The sequence below is a fragment of the Electrona antarctica genome (assembly GCF_951216825.1).
Source record: "Electrona antarctica genome assembly, chromosome: 19".
NCBI classification, from domain to species: Eukaryota; Metazoa; Chordata; class Actinopteri; order Myctophiformes; family Myctophidae; genus Electrona; species Electrona antarctica.
The window spans coordinates 10014168-10030578 of NC_136800.1; the positions used below are offsets into that span (position 1 = coordinate 10014168).

The 16411-nt window shown below is 43.3% G+C and overlaps 1 protein-coding gene across 3 annotated transcripts in view; it reads left to right on the plus strand.

Moving 5' to 3' along the window:
* The first annotated feature begins 741 nt into the window (after window positions 1-741).
* Window positions 742-16411, plus strand: part of rock1 (Rho-associated, coiled-coil containing protein kinase 1) — a 52523-nt gene continuing 36853 nt past the window's right edge. For all 3 annotated transcript variants that reach the window (XR_013788395.1, XM_079488808.1, XM_079488807.1), the window contains exons 1-8: window positions 742-824; window positions 6819-6919; window positions 7516-7653; window positions 8827-9002; window positions 9666-9750; window positions 10418-10562; window positions 11131-11269; window positions 12529-12620. Coding sequence is in view for 2 of the 3 variants with exons in the window: in XM_079488808.1 (XP_079344934.1) it covers window positions 6854-6919; window positions 7516-7653; window positions 8827-9002; window positions 9666-9750; window positions 10418-10562; window positions 11131-11269; window positions 12529-12620 (841 nt within the window). In the remaining variant the exon portion in view is untranslated. The remainder of the gene's footprint in view (window positions 825-6818; window positions 6920-7515; window positions 7654-8826; window positions 9003-9665; window positions 9751-10417; window positions 10563-11130; window positions 11270-12528; window positions 12621-16411) is intronic.

The window sequence follows — 16411 nt, forward strand, 5'->3', positions numbered from 1 at the left end:
CTGGATTAAAGAAGATTAGATTCAATCCTGCCCGTGGCACTTCTGCTATGGAGCACAACTAGCCCTCATGTTTATAGCTGGTGGGGAAACCCACCCACCCACCCCTCCCCTGCTGCATTCTGGTGGTGTCTTCAATGTTGAAAGCAGTTTGACATAATTCTGCACAGCAAAACTAAATAGTGTAGAATTGTGCATGCAAGGCGGGCATTCTTGACACTATCACATGACCTTTTCTGTTCTGGGTAGTTCACTGTTGGTATTCATGTTTGATGTAGAATTGATAACACTGTGTCTTTCACCACTGCATGCTTTGACAGCTATCTGAGATAATGCCATGGCGCAGGCTTTATTTGAGATAGGAGAGGCAGGTCAAGCTTGTCCAACTTGCAGTGTCATCAACATACATTGTAGCTCTGGGGAAACGGGTGATTTCAATTTGAATTAGACATATGTTCTATACTAATCATGCTCCCTAGAGTAAATCATTCCACACAGGGCTAGCTGTGAGGCTGGATTAACCAAACTTTGAAATCATTTATGGATCAATTCTTAATAGCAAACGTCTAATAATATTTAGGCTGGCAGTGAAATCTGAGCTTTGTTAGTCTTGTGAGATATCTGAAGACCAGAAAAAGCACCCTTGGTTGCTTTTTATTGATGCTGACAAGCCGAGGTGAGGAGATGCGACAGGCTGTAGTATTGATGTTTTATTTCCTTTTCACCGTCTTCTCCCCCTGCCCAGGATGGCTTGGATGCGCTGGTGTACGACCTTGACTTCCCTGCCCTGAGGAAAAACAAGAGCATTGACAACTTCTTGAATAGATGTAAGTAAGCACATACAATGCCTTTCGCTTCATGGCCTCCTTTTCACCCCTCCCTCCTTGTCTTTCGCTTCTATCGTTCATATTTGCAGACCCCCCCCCCCCACTACATATTGGTATAAGCCCAGGAACGAGGGCTTCTTTTTTTTGGGTCAGCGCCTCCATGCAGGCTCCGGCACAATTGTGTCTGCTGCGTGTTCCCCCAACAAAGGGGCTTTCATGAATGGCTGGTGACCCACATGATGCCTATCATGATGGCTTCCCTCTATCACAGACTGGGGAGCTATGGTAGAAAATACAAGGGCAGAGGAAAAGTAGGGATGCTCCCATCAGGTTTTTTTTGGGACCGATCACCGATTTGTTTTTTTTTCCATGATCGGTCGATACCAATCTTGTGCGTAAAGGAGAAAATCTGAATATCTCCCAAATTATTATACGTCAAAACCTTTCCTGTGTGTGGGGAGGAAGGGGAGAATGTTTAGGCCTGTCACAAAGATGCAAAACGATATTATACTGTATATCTGATTGACTTTTATACCACTGGAATGGTATAAGACTAGGGGTGTCAAAAAAAGATTCCCGTTATGAACGATTCAAAATCGATTCATATTTTCCAAAAAATCTTTATTTTATTTTATTTTATTTTATTTTCTTTTCTTTTCATTTCACGTTACTGTAGTCACTTCAGTCCTATGTATTGAATCGAGCACCATTTTGAATCGAATCGTGACCCCAAGAATCTGAATGGAATCGTGGGACACCCAAAGATTCACAGCCCTATATATGACGGTTTCTCCACATAGGGTAAATTGCCGACCACCAATCGAGTCATTTGGAGTGAATTTCGGTCGATCACCGATCGGTGGCCCATTATCGGAGCATCTCTGAGTAAAAGTCTATGTAGGCGGAGTCTGAGAACAACCATAGAGTACCCAAGTCCTGACATCACTCGTTCATAACCTGGGTCGCACACGTTTTTCTCTATGGAGAATAACATTGGGTCATCTTAGAATCGTGGTTCAAAAATAAACCAACTGTCTCTCTGATATTGTCGGGGAGGTGGCTCTAGTCTGTATCGTTTATAACTAAATAAACCAACTGTCTCTCTGATATTGTCGGGGAGGTGGCTCTAGTCTGTATCGTTTATAACTAAATAAACCAACTGTCTCTCTGATATTGTCGGGGAGGTGGCTCTAGTCTGTATCGTTTATAACTAAATAAACCAACTGTCTCTCTGATATTGTCGGGGAGGTGGCTCTAGTCTGTATCGTTTATAACTAAATAAACCAACTGTCTCTCTGATATTGTCGGGGAGGTGGCTCTAGTCTGTATCGTTTATAACTAAATCTGCGGCAGTAACATCAGCGTTTAACTTTTCTCGTCGTCAGTTGATTCTTCATAATTATACAAAATGCATGGGCACATGGCCAAAAGACGCAAAGATGCAAAGCTACACAGTGAATTTGTAGCCGTTTGCAGCAACTACAAACGTCGGGTGCACTTTGCATCTTCGTGTCGCTGGCTTCCATTGACAATGAATGGTAGACTGACTGTATCTTTGCATCTGCCCGTGTGAACGCAGCATATGAATCAAACCGTCATGTTCATCTTTGTTTATTTTTGGAACACAGTTCTCATTTGACGCAATATATATATAGAAAAAAAAGTCTATGGGAATTCAGAATGTGGACAAAACGTAGGATAGACTTCTGTGCTCTATGAGGATGGTGTAGAAAGTTTTAACCCATTTTGGGCGGGAACCCCTTTTGGTGTTAGCATTATGTTATGCTTTAGCTATTGAAAAATAGCAGATCTACAAGCTCGTAGATCTGCTATTTTTGAAAAATGGAAGAACGACTGACATAGAAACATAGCTTTTTCAGAAAACTTGTCAGGATGTAGAAGACATTTTTCAGTCAGTAGTCACACACTCTTGTTAATACACTGTACTTTTCACTGATACACTGACGCATGCACGCACACATGCACACGCGTTGTGTGTGTTTTTATAAGCTACCTGGGCATGATGGGCGATGGCATTAAATAAACATTAAATTCTATAGGAAATTATCATAATTAACCTATAGTGCATTTTTCCATATCGTTATCATTTGACTATATGAAACAGAAATGAGACCCTTACCTTCTGCATGGGCATGTTCAACCTCAACATGGCCAATAAGGATATTTAACACTGGCCTGGGCCGTGGCTCAGCGGTCCAGGCACCTTGGCCGGTAGTCCGAGTCTGGCAGTGTGCCGCGGGTTCGACTCCCGATCCCGACGGCCTATTACTGCATGTCATCTCTCTCCCTCATTTCCTGTCAGCCTACTGTCTGTCCCTCTATAAAAAAATAAAGACGAAAGCCGCAAAAAAAATTAAATAAAAAAAAAGGATATTTAACACTGAGGTGCCCACAATGTTTACGTGCCCACTCTTCCTGCACCCTTTTGCAATGTGAAATGCCACCAAATTCGTAATCCTTGCCAACTTTAATTGCTTCCATCTTTATATGGAATGAAGCCCCAACATTTGAAAGCTGATGTGCTTTTATTGCGAAGGGACGCGTTGTGAGCTTGTAAATCTGCTATTTTCAGCATGCAACACGTCGTACAACGAAGAATATACTAGGTTTCACATGGGAGAATGTATTTTGTTAGCCGAGGCGATCATGTATGTAGCCTGCACACAGCGCTACTCGACACAAAATAACAAGACGCTATTGGCTTGGAAGCTATTTTTCGGTGGCACTCTATGTTGAATCAAACAAAACAACATGTTTACATCAGTGTTTGGGGACATGTGTCTGCTGTCTCCGTCTCAGCGCGAGCAAAAACCGAGCATCATCATCCGGTTGTAAAATATCTCCTGACACATTTTTTTCTTCTTGAACAAATCAACTATTGACCGTTTCATGTCTGCATCTTTGTTTAGTGTTTTCGGAGTTGACCAGTGAGCGCGCCGCCGCCGCTTGTACGACTCGCATGCGCACGTGCGCAGGCACGTCACGCACGTGCATGGCAGGCACTCAGGCCAGAGGCAGGCAGGGAGAGGGAGAGAGAGAGAGGGGACTCAGCGGTTGAGCCAAAAGAAAGTCATATTTTATTATCGCACTAACCCAGCGCCCGTGCCTCAGTGTTGAGGCGGGGAGTAAAAAAAACAAAAAACAGATTGTTTTTTTATTTTATTTTTTTTGCCTTTTCCAAGTATCACCGGTGCGACCTCGTTAAAGTAGCACCTTAAGAAATTAAGTGTCATTTGCGACCTATTAAGTCGCACGCTGGAGCGTGGAGCCCTGTACATATTACAAGTATATGCGTTCCCACAACTTGCCCCGGTTATTTTCTGTAGTCTGCTCTTGACTGCATATTGACCCATGTGCTGCTACAGCAGAGTTCAGTTGTGTTTATATATCATGACTTTAATTTTATTTTATTTCTTAGTCCAACTGGGGCCCGTTCAAGACATGTCCACAGTCCTGCCAAACTGTGAAAGTTGAATTCTCTTATTCAAGTGCCGCTGACTGCAAACTACTGCACAGACAGTGAGTGCAGAGCCTCGGGGCGAAAGCTGTCATTCCGCATTTGTTCAATTAGTTTTGGTACAGTACTTTTAGTGTTCAACAGCCAAGCGTTGGAAATGCCTGTGATGGACATTAATGGACTTAGCTGTCTTGTGAGAGAGACCTGTCGCCAATGGCATGCGCTGCCTCAAGGGCTCTGGTCACTGAACGCTTTCCAGGAGTGCTTTGCATGCATTCTGCAGTGCACCACCCATAAAAACATCAACTGAACTGCTCTGTTCATAATATTACAAGCCCTCGTTAAAGGGACACTTCACCCTTTTTGCAAAGAAATACATGTTAATGACGTTTAGAAGCTTTAGAACACTTTGTGTGTGTAATATGTGGTTTTAGATATTTTAGATTGTAGCAGTGAGCCCGGTGTCTCTGATGTCATGGACACTGGGCTCACTTACTTCCTGGACGACATGTTGTCTCAGTAAGACAGCCCTACCCCTATACACAAGGAGGAGCAGTGCACCAAAGAATTATGGGAATTGTAGTCCAGGAAGGAAGTGACACCGGGCTCACTGCTAAAATCTAAAATATCTAAAACCACATATCAAACACATAGACCCCCAGGAAAGTGTTCTAAATCTTCTAAACGTCATTAACATATATTTTTATGCAAAAAGGGTGAAATGTCCCTTTAACTGTAAAAAAAGAATGTCCTAAGTTCTGGGAAATTCTTTGAATAATAGTAGTTTGTACTTTGTTTGTTTATGATTCCCGACCCCTCCCACCCTGCCAGCTCTCTTTTTGCACCCTCTGCCCTCAGGTAAGAGACTTCGGTCTCTAAAGTGCACCCTCTGCCCTCAGGTAAGAGACTTCGGTCTCTAAAGTGCACCCTCTGCCCTCAGGTAAGAGACTTCGGTCTCTAAAGTGCACCCTCTGCCCTCAGGTAAGAGACTTCGGTCTCTAAAGTGCACCCTCTGCCCTCAGGTAAGAGACTTCGGTCTCTAAAGTGCACCCTCTGCCCTCAGGTAAGAGACTTCGGTCTCTAAAGTGCACCCTCTGCCCTCAGGTAAGAGACTTCGGTCTCTAAAGTGCACCCTCTGCCCTCAGGTAAGAGACTTCGGTCTCTAAAGTGCACCCTCTGCCCTCAGGTAAGAGACTTCGGTCTCTAAAGTGCACCCTCTGCCCTCAGGTAAGAGACTTCGGTCTCTAAAGTGCACCCTCTGCCCTCAGCTAAGAGACTTCGGTCTCTAAAGTGCAACACCTCCCGCTTTAAGAACAGCACTTAATATCCCGAGGCTGTTCGCCTCCTGAATGCTGACCCTCTTTTCACTCGCACTTTACAGCGTGAAGCTGCTTTGTAAGAACGATGAACTGCGATGAATTGCTATTTATTTAACCCATTTTGACCTGAGATCATGTCTTCTACATCCTGACAGTTTTCTGAAAAATTCAGTCGTTCTTCGATTTAAAAAAAATAGCAGACCTACAAGCTCGTATCGCGCCACTCGGTGGCGCGCTATGAGCTTGTAGATCTGCTATTTTTCAATAGCTAAAGCATAACCAAAAGGGGTTCCCGCCCAGAATGGGTTAACATGAATTGTAACGATTTGCATTCTTCTTATTTATTGGTCCCTCTCATATGGGGGGTACTTTTGTATCTTTGTCTACTGTCTGAATATGTGATGTGACTATGCGTCTATTTGTCTGTTTTTAGAGCACTGAAACAAATTCCAATCAACTCTGTTGACATGGCGATAAAAGTATTGTATAAAGTATATGTTTCATCCAGCCAGCTAGTTATAGGAATCTTCTTCAAGTAGGGATCTTGTTCCCTGGATCTCCTGCCCTAAGTGGAAATGACTCACTCTCAAATGTTCTTCTTCTAATAGCCTCAGCCATGACTTTTATTTTTAGATGAATTGAACTTGGATGCTCCACCCCCCCCCCCCCCACCCCTTCCATGCACTCATTCCTGTGCCAGTTGTGTGACCCATGTGAATCAAATAAGTATCCCCTTAGTTCAACTATGACCAAATTTGGCTGAGCAGTGAATGTTGTCTCCCCTAGGGGAGCCAGCATTGTTGCATCAGGGAGAGGCCTGTTCTCAGTAAGCAGCAAGAGTACTCCAAGCCGCCTCTCTCAGCTGTGCAGAGGCCCATTGTCAACGAAGGGAGGTTTCCTCTCCCGTTCTCTTTGCCAACAGTGTGGAAGTTCTCCATAAATCCACATAAATTGCCCTCGTTTTATCTGGACAAAGCAAGCACAACACCCACATTTGGTGAAAGTCAAGAAACAGGATAGCGGTGGGGGGGGGGGGGGGGGGGGGGGGGGGGGGGCAACAGTTGGAGAATCATAGCCAGTAAGCTAAACCATCATGTCCCGCATTATGTAGCAACTCAAATGTCACTAATTTCAGCATTTAAAAAATAATACTGTATATATATAATGCAATAATTTGTCTTTGCTTCTGTTTTCCAGATAAGGATACAATTAGTAAAATCCGGGATCTGCGCATGAAAGCAGAGGACTATGAGGTAGTTAAAGTTATTGGGAGAGGCGCGTTCGGCGAGGTGCAGTTGGTAAGTTTCCCCATTGTTGCTTGGTTTAGTGTGACCCACTTAACAGGCATTACTATTGTGCATGTAGAAAGTATACATCCAAAGTGTTGTATTATTATTATTGGAATAATATTATCTGCTACTTTTTCCTCAAATCTAACAGCATTTATACAGTCTTTGGCATCCGTCATGTCGTTAAATACTGTCACTTTCACTTTATTTGATTGTTTTCCCAAGAGCGACCCCTGAAGGCGCATTTAGCTTTGATTTAGCAAAGTAATATTGTAGCAGACATACAGGTGGGGATGTCTTCAGGGGCATTGTTGCCCTATTATCCCGTCTGTATATTAACCCATTTTGGGGCGGGAACCCCTTTTGGCGTTAGCATTATGTTATGCTTTAGCTATTGAAAAATAGCAGATCTACAAGCTCATAGCGCGCCACCGAGTGGCGCGCTACGAGCTTGTAGGTCTGCTATCTTTGAAAAATCGAAGAACCACTGACATAGAAACATAGCTTTTTCAGAAAACTGTCCGGATGTGGAAGACATTTTTAGAATCTGATCTCAGGTCAAAATGGGTTAATGACGGAAAATCCCACCCTTTGACCTTTTCCAGGTTCGACACAAAGCAACGAGGAAGGTCTACGCCATGAAGCTGCTGAGCAAGTTTGAGATGATCAAGAGGTCGGACTCTGCTTTTTTCTGGGAGGAGAGGGACATCATGGCCTTTGCCAACAGCGCCTGGGTAGTGCAGGTATAAAAACCACGAATGGCCCTTTCAAAGCTTATTATTATAATACCCTCACGATTTTGCAACCCAATTTCTTTTCACCCAGTGTCAATTATCTAATGTAATCCTGGGCGCTATACACTCCCTCTGCCAACCTGGGGAGAGCAACGGACTGACCTCATGCGTCCTTCGTATGCATGAGGAGTCCAAGCCGTGTCTTTTCACCTGAGAGGGGGGGGGGGGGGGGGGGTCCCCGGTTGGACGTAGCACGTGGAAGTAACACGTTATCCCAACCAGTTCCTTAACCCTCCATCAGGCCCCCCCCCCCCCGGCTGGCCAGGGGGAGGCGCTTCTGTGAGACTTCAATAGCATTATGGATCGCGAGAGACCCAACTCATAACCTCAGCACCTGCTTCAAGGTCCTGCCCTCGGGTAGGAGATACACTGCATCGAGATTCAAGAAGGCAAAGGGCAGTGCCAGCTTCATCCCCTCTGCCATTAGGCTCCTTAACAAACACAAACCCCCAATAGAGGGTATGCGCGTGACATCATCATCAAACCCGGAAGTTATGCAGGAATGCCTAAACTGAGTGGCAAAAAACTACTTTCTGGCCTTGACAGCCCATACATCCAAACAAAAAAGTCCTATCTGATTGCATTAAACAACATTAAACAATGTTAAACTCACTTTGTCTGTTGCTTTGCTACTCGATTTGCCACTCGATGTGCCATTCACTTTAAGCATGCACATACGCTCTATACCTGATTCACCTCAACTGGACCTGCTTGCCAGTGCCCCCGGCGCACACGCACGCACGCACGTGCACACACACACACACACACACACACACACACACAAAGGCAGATGAACTGGACTGAGCGCTGATAATGGACATGCGTGCACGCACGCACGCACGCACGCACACACACACACACATTATGAGTGTTTCGTGGTGTGGAGAGAGACTTTTCTTTCTTTTAAATAGCTTTAAAAAAATGTAGAATTATTTTACTAGTACTTTGCTGGGTGTTTTATTGTACTTGTATAATTATGTATTGTCCTGCATGTATTGTCCTGAATGTATGCATTGACCTGAGAAAAACAATTTTCCCTTGTGGATAATAAAGACATCTAATCTAATCTATTACTGATTTAACCTTTCATGAAATTAAACAATTTTTCCGTTTTCCCCGCAGCTCTTTTTTGCCTTCCAGGATGACCGCTACCTCTACATGGTGATGGAATACATGCCCGGTGGCGACCTGGTCAACCTGATGAGCAACTACGACGTCCCAGAGAAGTGGGCCCGCTTCTACACGGCCGAGGTGGTCCTGGCACTGGACGGCATCCACGCCATGGGCTTCATCCACCGGTAAAACTACATCTACATTTTAGGCTCTCTCTCTCTCTCTCCCTGGCAGTACTTCTACAGATTTACATTCTACAAAATGATATCTTCTAAATCAGTTTTCTGGAATGTTTCTATATCGGTGGTGCTCACTATTTCATGTCCGTGACCCCAAAAATGATCTGCATTTGGCCGCAGAAAGTTTTTTGGTGAAAGATTTGCACACGTTTTCATGAATAGTAAAAATAGCAGATCTACAACTACAAGCTCATAGCGCGGCACTCGTGCGACGGAGTGACATGAAGCAATGTTGGTCAGGGAACGGGACAGCCTTGCGTTAGGAGCCTAGGTGCCCGGACCGCATGGCCGGCCCGGGCCCGTCAGTACATTTACATGCTCTCTCCTTATCAGTATTAGTTTTTGAAAACGGCTCCTTCTTTCAGATGTCCTTAAAATTACATCCACCATTCATAGTAAAACACAGTATTGAGTATTAACTGGTTACTGGTTAACTATAAATTATGTATGCATAGGACCGTAATTGTCTGTTATTTACAAAGTGGGCTTGTTGCAGTGAAGCCCTTGTGAGGCATTGTGCAGTATATGTGTCAGTATTTTATCTGTGACGCGTGGTGCTTTGGCGGTGTATTACAGCGTGTCTCTTTTGCTTGCTTTTTGTCTCCTCAGGGACGTGAAGCCTGATAACATGTTGCTAGACAAAGCAGGCCACTTGAAGTTGGCAGACTTTGGCACCTGTATGAAAATGAACAAGGTATCACATTTCAGTCTCTAGTGTGCCACTATTATAACGAGCATTATCACACCACTTGCATGGTATCTATAGAAGAGATAATGTGAGTGAGTGCCATGACAATTGAAAAAAACAAAACATGTCTTGTGTTACATTACATTACACCCGCTGCCATGCACCATTGTCTCGTTAATGTGATTGAGACAGTCTTTTTTGACTTGAGAGCTACTTTAAAAATGACCATCTCAACAAGATCTACCCACCGAATACCATTGCTGAAAATAGTCATGGAATAGGTAGTGTTTTTTGTATTTAATTTGTAATCATACCGACGTTTGTGCACAGCAACACTCTTGAAACTATAAGATTGTGCATTGTGGGTTTGGGGGTGCATACTTAGTTTAGACTAGTCATTCGTTAGACATGTGTTAAAAATAATTTTAATTCAAGTGGCAGATGCAAAAAATATATTTTAAAAAAATATTCTTTAGGGGCATGTCATGCAATCTACCTGCACAGCCTTTGTGATCTACTGGTAGATCGCGATCTACCTGCACAGCCTTTGTGATCTACTGGTAGATCGCGATCTACCTGCACAGCCTTTGTGATCTACTGGTAGATCGCGATCTACCTTTTGGGCACCCCTGGTCTAAATGGTTGTATTTGCCTGTGTTGCCCCTCCCGTCAGGACGGTATGGTACGATGTGACACTGCGGTGGGAACGCCAGACTACATTTCGCCCGAGGTACTGAAATCCCAAGGAGGAGATGGATATTATGGCCGAGAGTGTGACTGGTGGTCCGTCGGAGTCTTCCTGTATGAAATGCTTGTTGGTGAGTGTGACTATGAAGGTGAAATGGCCGTCTGGGGGACGCCCAGACGGCCGCCTGTTGCAATTTGAGTTCAATTTATTAAGCTTATACTACTGGCATAAATCATGTCAAGAGTGCTTTAGGAAATGAATAAAACTACATAAAATGCAAAAAACACTGACGGAACAGGAGTAAGACAAAGAAATTAAAGCGATTTATGAATGTACTGTCCCCAAAAAGGTGGCTTTAGAGACTTGCCTGGTCTGAGTTTGTTCCAGGGCCTGTGTGGGCCCTGACAGGAAAGCCATGATTACAGTTTGTCACCTTTTGTATGCACCTATTGAATCGAAAGGAAGGGTTTACACGGAGTCTTGTTGCTGTGGCACCTATCCTGTGTTTCATACCGCTATTTATTCTCCCAGAATGGTACATTCCAGCTCTTGTGTGTCTGGCCATGTTTATGTTGCACTGCATGCTTTTTTTTTTCTCCTTCTCATGTTTGTCTATGATTGTTCCATCATGGGGCAAATCGCTGTGTGGACATAGCAGTAACTCACGGGCCGTGTTTGCCTTGTTGCGTTGTGTACAGGCGACACGCCTTTCTACGCCGACTCGCTGGTGGGGACGTACAGCAAGATCATGAACCACAAGAATGCGCTGACCTTCCCCGACGACAGCGACATCTCCAAGGACGCCAAGAATCTCATCTGTGCTTTCCTGACCGACAGGTGAGATCACAGCCACAGAATGGAGCCTCAGTGTGGCCCGTGAAGAGGAGGGCCCTTATCTTAACACATTGAGAGCCCACGCAAAACTGCCCAAAAATCACTTTCACCTAGAAAATCCATTCACATTTTTTATAATTCAGCTGACTGTGGAGACACATGCTGGAACTTTTTACTTTGAAATGTTTTATAGTTTCTGAGTTATTTAATTTAAACGCCAAATGCATTCTCAATGGCGAAAACAAAAACTTTGGCACCGTATAAAAAATAAAAAAAAATCATTGTTTTGATTTTTATGATTTTCTTTTAATAAAATAAATAAATAGAAATATATATATTTTTTTCCAAAGACGTCCACAGACGTCTTGGGCTATGCCCGTGCGGTAATACCAAAGACGTCCACAGACGTCTTGGGCAGAGCCTTTCCTTTGGGCATTGATTATCCCTCCAGCACAAATGCATTGCTGTAGGGAACCAGGATAGAAAATGCCCACTGAGAAGGTTCCACTCAGGACAGAAATCTTAGGTGCCGACTAGTGCATTCCAAGTCTTCACCCGACACCTTCGTAGTGTTACCTCCACCCAAAATGTAACCTAACCCATTAAGACCTGGAACACATATACACTATATAAAAGTGCCGCACTACAAGCTTGTATATCTATTTTTGTGAAATGTGGCGCAAATCTTTGAATATATATTCTTTTCCAGCGAACATTTTTAACTCAAATATTTATTTGCAACTCGGGGGTCCCTGTAACAACGTATTTTCAGATGGGGGGGTGGGGGGAGTCCGCGGCCAAGTACAGATAATTGTGGTGCTCCTTGACATTTTGACAAGTTTGAGCACCACTGATACGTTTTTCAAGATTTCAGTAGTTTGCCAGGATTTGGAAGACAATTTGTAGAATCTGATCTCAGGTCTCAATGGTTAAACTCTAACTGGCTAATAAAGTTAACGACCAGAGGCAAAGATTTGAGTTAAAAACGTGCGCTCTGAAAGAATATATATTCAAAGATTTGCGCCACATTTTCACGATTTTTTCAAAAATACCGCGCCACGAGCTTGTAGATCTGCCATTTTTCAATAGCTAAGGTATAACATAATGCTTAATGCACCAAAAAGGGTTCCCGCCCAGACTGGGTTAAGACCATTCAAATGGTACTTCTGATACCAACAAACCACATTATAATCAACAGTCGAGCAGCCATAATGTGATGAAACGTTGATCACGCTCTTTCTTCTCCTCCTGACCCTATTCAGGGAAGTGCGACTTGGCAGGAACGGCGTGGACGAAATCAAGAGGCATCCTTTCTTCAAGAATGACCAGTGGACATGGGAGAACATCAGAGAGAGTGAGTTGCATCATGCATCTGTTACATTTGACTTTTAATGGTACATTTTTATGTGCGTTCATATAGCGCCTTTTATCCAAGGTTGCTTTACGTAGATTGTGTGTTCCATTCACTCACTCATTCACACACACACACACACACACACACACACACACACACACACACACACACACACACACACACACACACACACACACACACACACACACACACACACACACACACACACAGCGGAGGAAACCATGCAAGGCACCAACCTGCACATCGGGAGCAATTATGGGTTCATCATCTTTCTCAAGGACACTTTGACACTAACTCTGGGGGGAGCGAACTGGGAACCTTCCGGTTGCCAAGCGGCCACTCTACCCCTGAGCCATTGCCGCCCCAATGCCTCCATTCATTGGAAGCGTTTGCTTTAACCCATTTTGGGCGGGAACCCCTTTTGGTGTTTTAAACATTATGTTATAATTTAGCTATTTTTGAAAAAGGTCCTTCACACGAAAAAGGTTGAGCACCACTGACATAGAAACATAGGTTTTTCAGAAAAATGTTAGGATTTAAAAGCCTTTTTTTAATCAACCTCAGTCCAAAATGGGCTGTCAACATCATATCTTAAGTTGTAGGGCTGATGTTCTAATTGCAGCCATACAACTCGGCGTGCGTGCGTGCGTGCGTGCGTGCGCGCGCGCGCGCGTGTGTGTGTGTGTGTGTGAAATGCTGATAAAAATGTTCTTCTGAAAAGTTTACTCCAGTGAATTCACTGGGGAAATATCCCAATTTTAAAACTACAACCTTTACTTCTTGGGTTTTATCCACTACCCTCGCTAATCATGACATGGTCTTTGACATTGTATACTTCCCCACAAAATGCTTTATGGGAATTGACAGACATAAATAGACAGAAAGGAGAGTTTTCTCTTTTCAATCAAAGAGAAAAAAAGAATATTGTAGTTTTATATTGACTGACTGTAAAAGTCATGGTCATTTAAACTGAAATGCACATCAAAAGCATGATAGTATGCCTTTAACTGCTTTTGCAAATGGCCAAACAGTGACAGGAAATTCTTGAAAAGGGGTCCATTCATGCTATATCCTCTACAACAGTGCTTCCCAAACCTTTTAGCCTGTGATCCAAAAGAGAAATGTGATGTCTCCCCGAGACCCAAACTAGTGAAAATAGCAGATCTACAAGCTCACACCGCTTTGCTTTGTGCCGCATTGTGAGCTTGTAGATCGGCTATCTCTCTCTACTACTTCAACATGGCATTTCTTTGATTTTTTTTGCTTTCATTTTCTTCATGAAATTACTGGAGAAAACAATAAAGGGACCCATAAAAATGTTTCTGTGACCCACAAATAGGTCCCGACCGGCCGACCCACTGTTGCTTTGGCCATGTCTCACAATCCCCGCCCCGCCCCCCTCCCCGCCACCAATACAAATTGACCGCTACAATAACCCTAATAACAGAGATAACACGTCATAAATAAATACTGGAACCAGATATAATCATTAAGGAAAGTGTATGCATGCACTATGTTATAAATTTCCATTTTCCAGCCATTCAGTTAGGGAAAAAAAAAAAAACGATTTTTTTCTTTTTTTTAAAATAATTGGTGGACCCCCAAAAATAAATTCGGGACCCCCAGGTTGAGAACCCCTGCTCTAGTGCACTGGAAGCCAAGAGCAAGGGCTACAGCGGACCATCGCACATGTCTGTGCTGCAGGGTTGGCACTGGAACTGAAAGAGATTAGAAGCAGGAGAGTCAAATCCACTGCCAGTGGCCTGAGTTCTCTCCTCTGGGTTTATTTTGAAACCTCTATAGAGCATCGCAGTCCCGCCCCCTACCAGGGCCCAGGAAATTAGTCCCTGGTAGTCCCATAGACATTTCAAAAAGTATTTATTTAAAGACCTTTTTTGAGCCTTGTACAAAGCCAACTCGAGTTGTGACAAATCATGACAACAAACACAATTCTTCGGGCCGAACAAATAATTAGAAAGAAGAATAAAGCGGCAGGTTACAACACTTTTTTGTTGTTGTTTTTCTTCTTTGTAATTATTTGTTCACAACTCGAGTTGTCTTTGTCCGCGGCGTAAACGTCTTTAAATAAATACTTTTTTGAAAAGCCTATGGAGAAAATGAACGGGGAATTCACTTCTGGGTCTCACGTCGTTATGAAAGGGGGCGGGACTGCGACGCTCTATTGGGATACTTTTTGCACTTTGATGCTCAGCGCCCCTTTAGCCACGCCTTTAGCTATACGGCTACATCAGCTGCCCTGCTTGACCCTGGTTTGAACGATTACCAAGTAGTTTTACCCAAAGGAGATTTAGAATGAACGATGTGAATGAATGGGAATGCTGCACAGAGCCCCTGCAGGTCATGGAGGTTCTACCGTTTAACCCATTTAGGCCTGACATCGAAATAAAAAAAAGTTTAAGAGTTGTGCCGCATTTTTACGATTTTTCAAAAATAGCAGACCTACAAGCTCATAGCGCGCCACTCGGTGGCGCGCTATGAGCTTGTAGATCTGCTATTTTTCAATAGCTTAAGTATAACATCATGCTTAGTTAAAATACCAAAAGGGGTTCCCGTCCAGAATGGGTTAAAGGCTAAACTTTGTAGATTATAAGACTTTTATCTTCTTTTATCTATCACAGGCAATATCCAGAAGATATATTCCTCAGAAGTTTCTTGAGGAAAATATTCCTAGCCGATAACAGTGTGGAAGATAACAATCTGTGTAATTGGCGGTTGAAGCTTATCGGCAGTGACACTTCTAGTGATGTATTGTAGTGTTGTGGAACATTTTTGTATATATCCATAGCCTAATGTTTTAGCAAAAATCTATAGCCCTAAGCCTATAGATTAGGACAGCCAAGGACAAAATACTTCTATTTCACACATTCTTACATGACCTGGAGGCTAGCTCTGTGGAAGCCCATCATTTTAAAACGTAAGTCTTGTGTAGATCTACAGGCTTGTAGATCAGTGCCAAATTGTGTGTGCGCGACTCCAACGCACACTGGACTACAAATCACCCCCTTGACAAGTGCCTGTTCCTTAAACCTATTTAGACCTGAGGACAATTCTACAAATCTTCTAAATCATGACAGTTTTCTGAAAAACCTCATGTTTCTATGTCAAGTGGTGCTCAAACTATTTCATGTCAAGGACCCCACAAATTATATGTATTTGGCCTCCGACCCCCATCTGAAAATATGTTGTTCCAGGGAGGGACCCCCCCTGAAGCTAAGATTTGAGTTAAAAACGTTGGCTCTGAAAGAATATATATTCCAAATAGGCACCACATTTTCACGTTTTTTCCAAAAATAGCAGACCTACAAGCTCGTAGCGCTGCACTATGAGCTTGTAGATCTGATATTTTTCAATAGCTAAAGTATAACCCCATGCATGTCTGATGTGTATTGATTTGAGCTCACTCTTCGCGTAATATGCTACATGCATGCCCGTCACTTTTGGAGCAATAGAAACCTTATCCTCCTGTTGTATGATGAAAAGAGATTTTGTGTTGTGTATTGTATATTTTATTGTTGTTTTTTAAAAAGTGTTTTATTAATGGTTTTTCGTTTGTTTGGACCCAATGTTTTATACAATGTGAATACAGTAACTAACTAACTAGTCCATACTATGATCATGGTGTCGCTTGCTGAAACTAAATGTCGTGTCACGTGTGACGGAGTGTAAATGGGGCGGCTGTGGCTCAGGAGGTCCTAGTGTCCACACGTCGAAGTGTCCTTCTTGGGCAAGACACGGAACCCTACATTGCC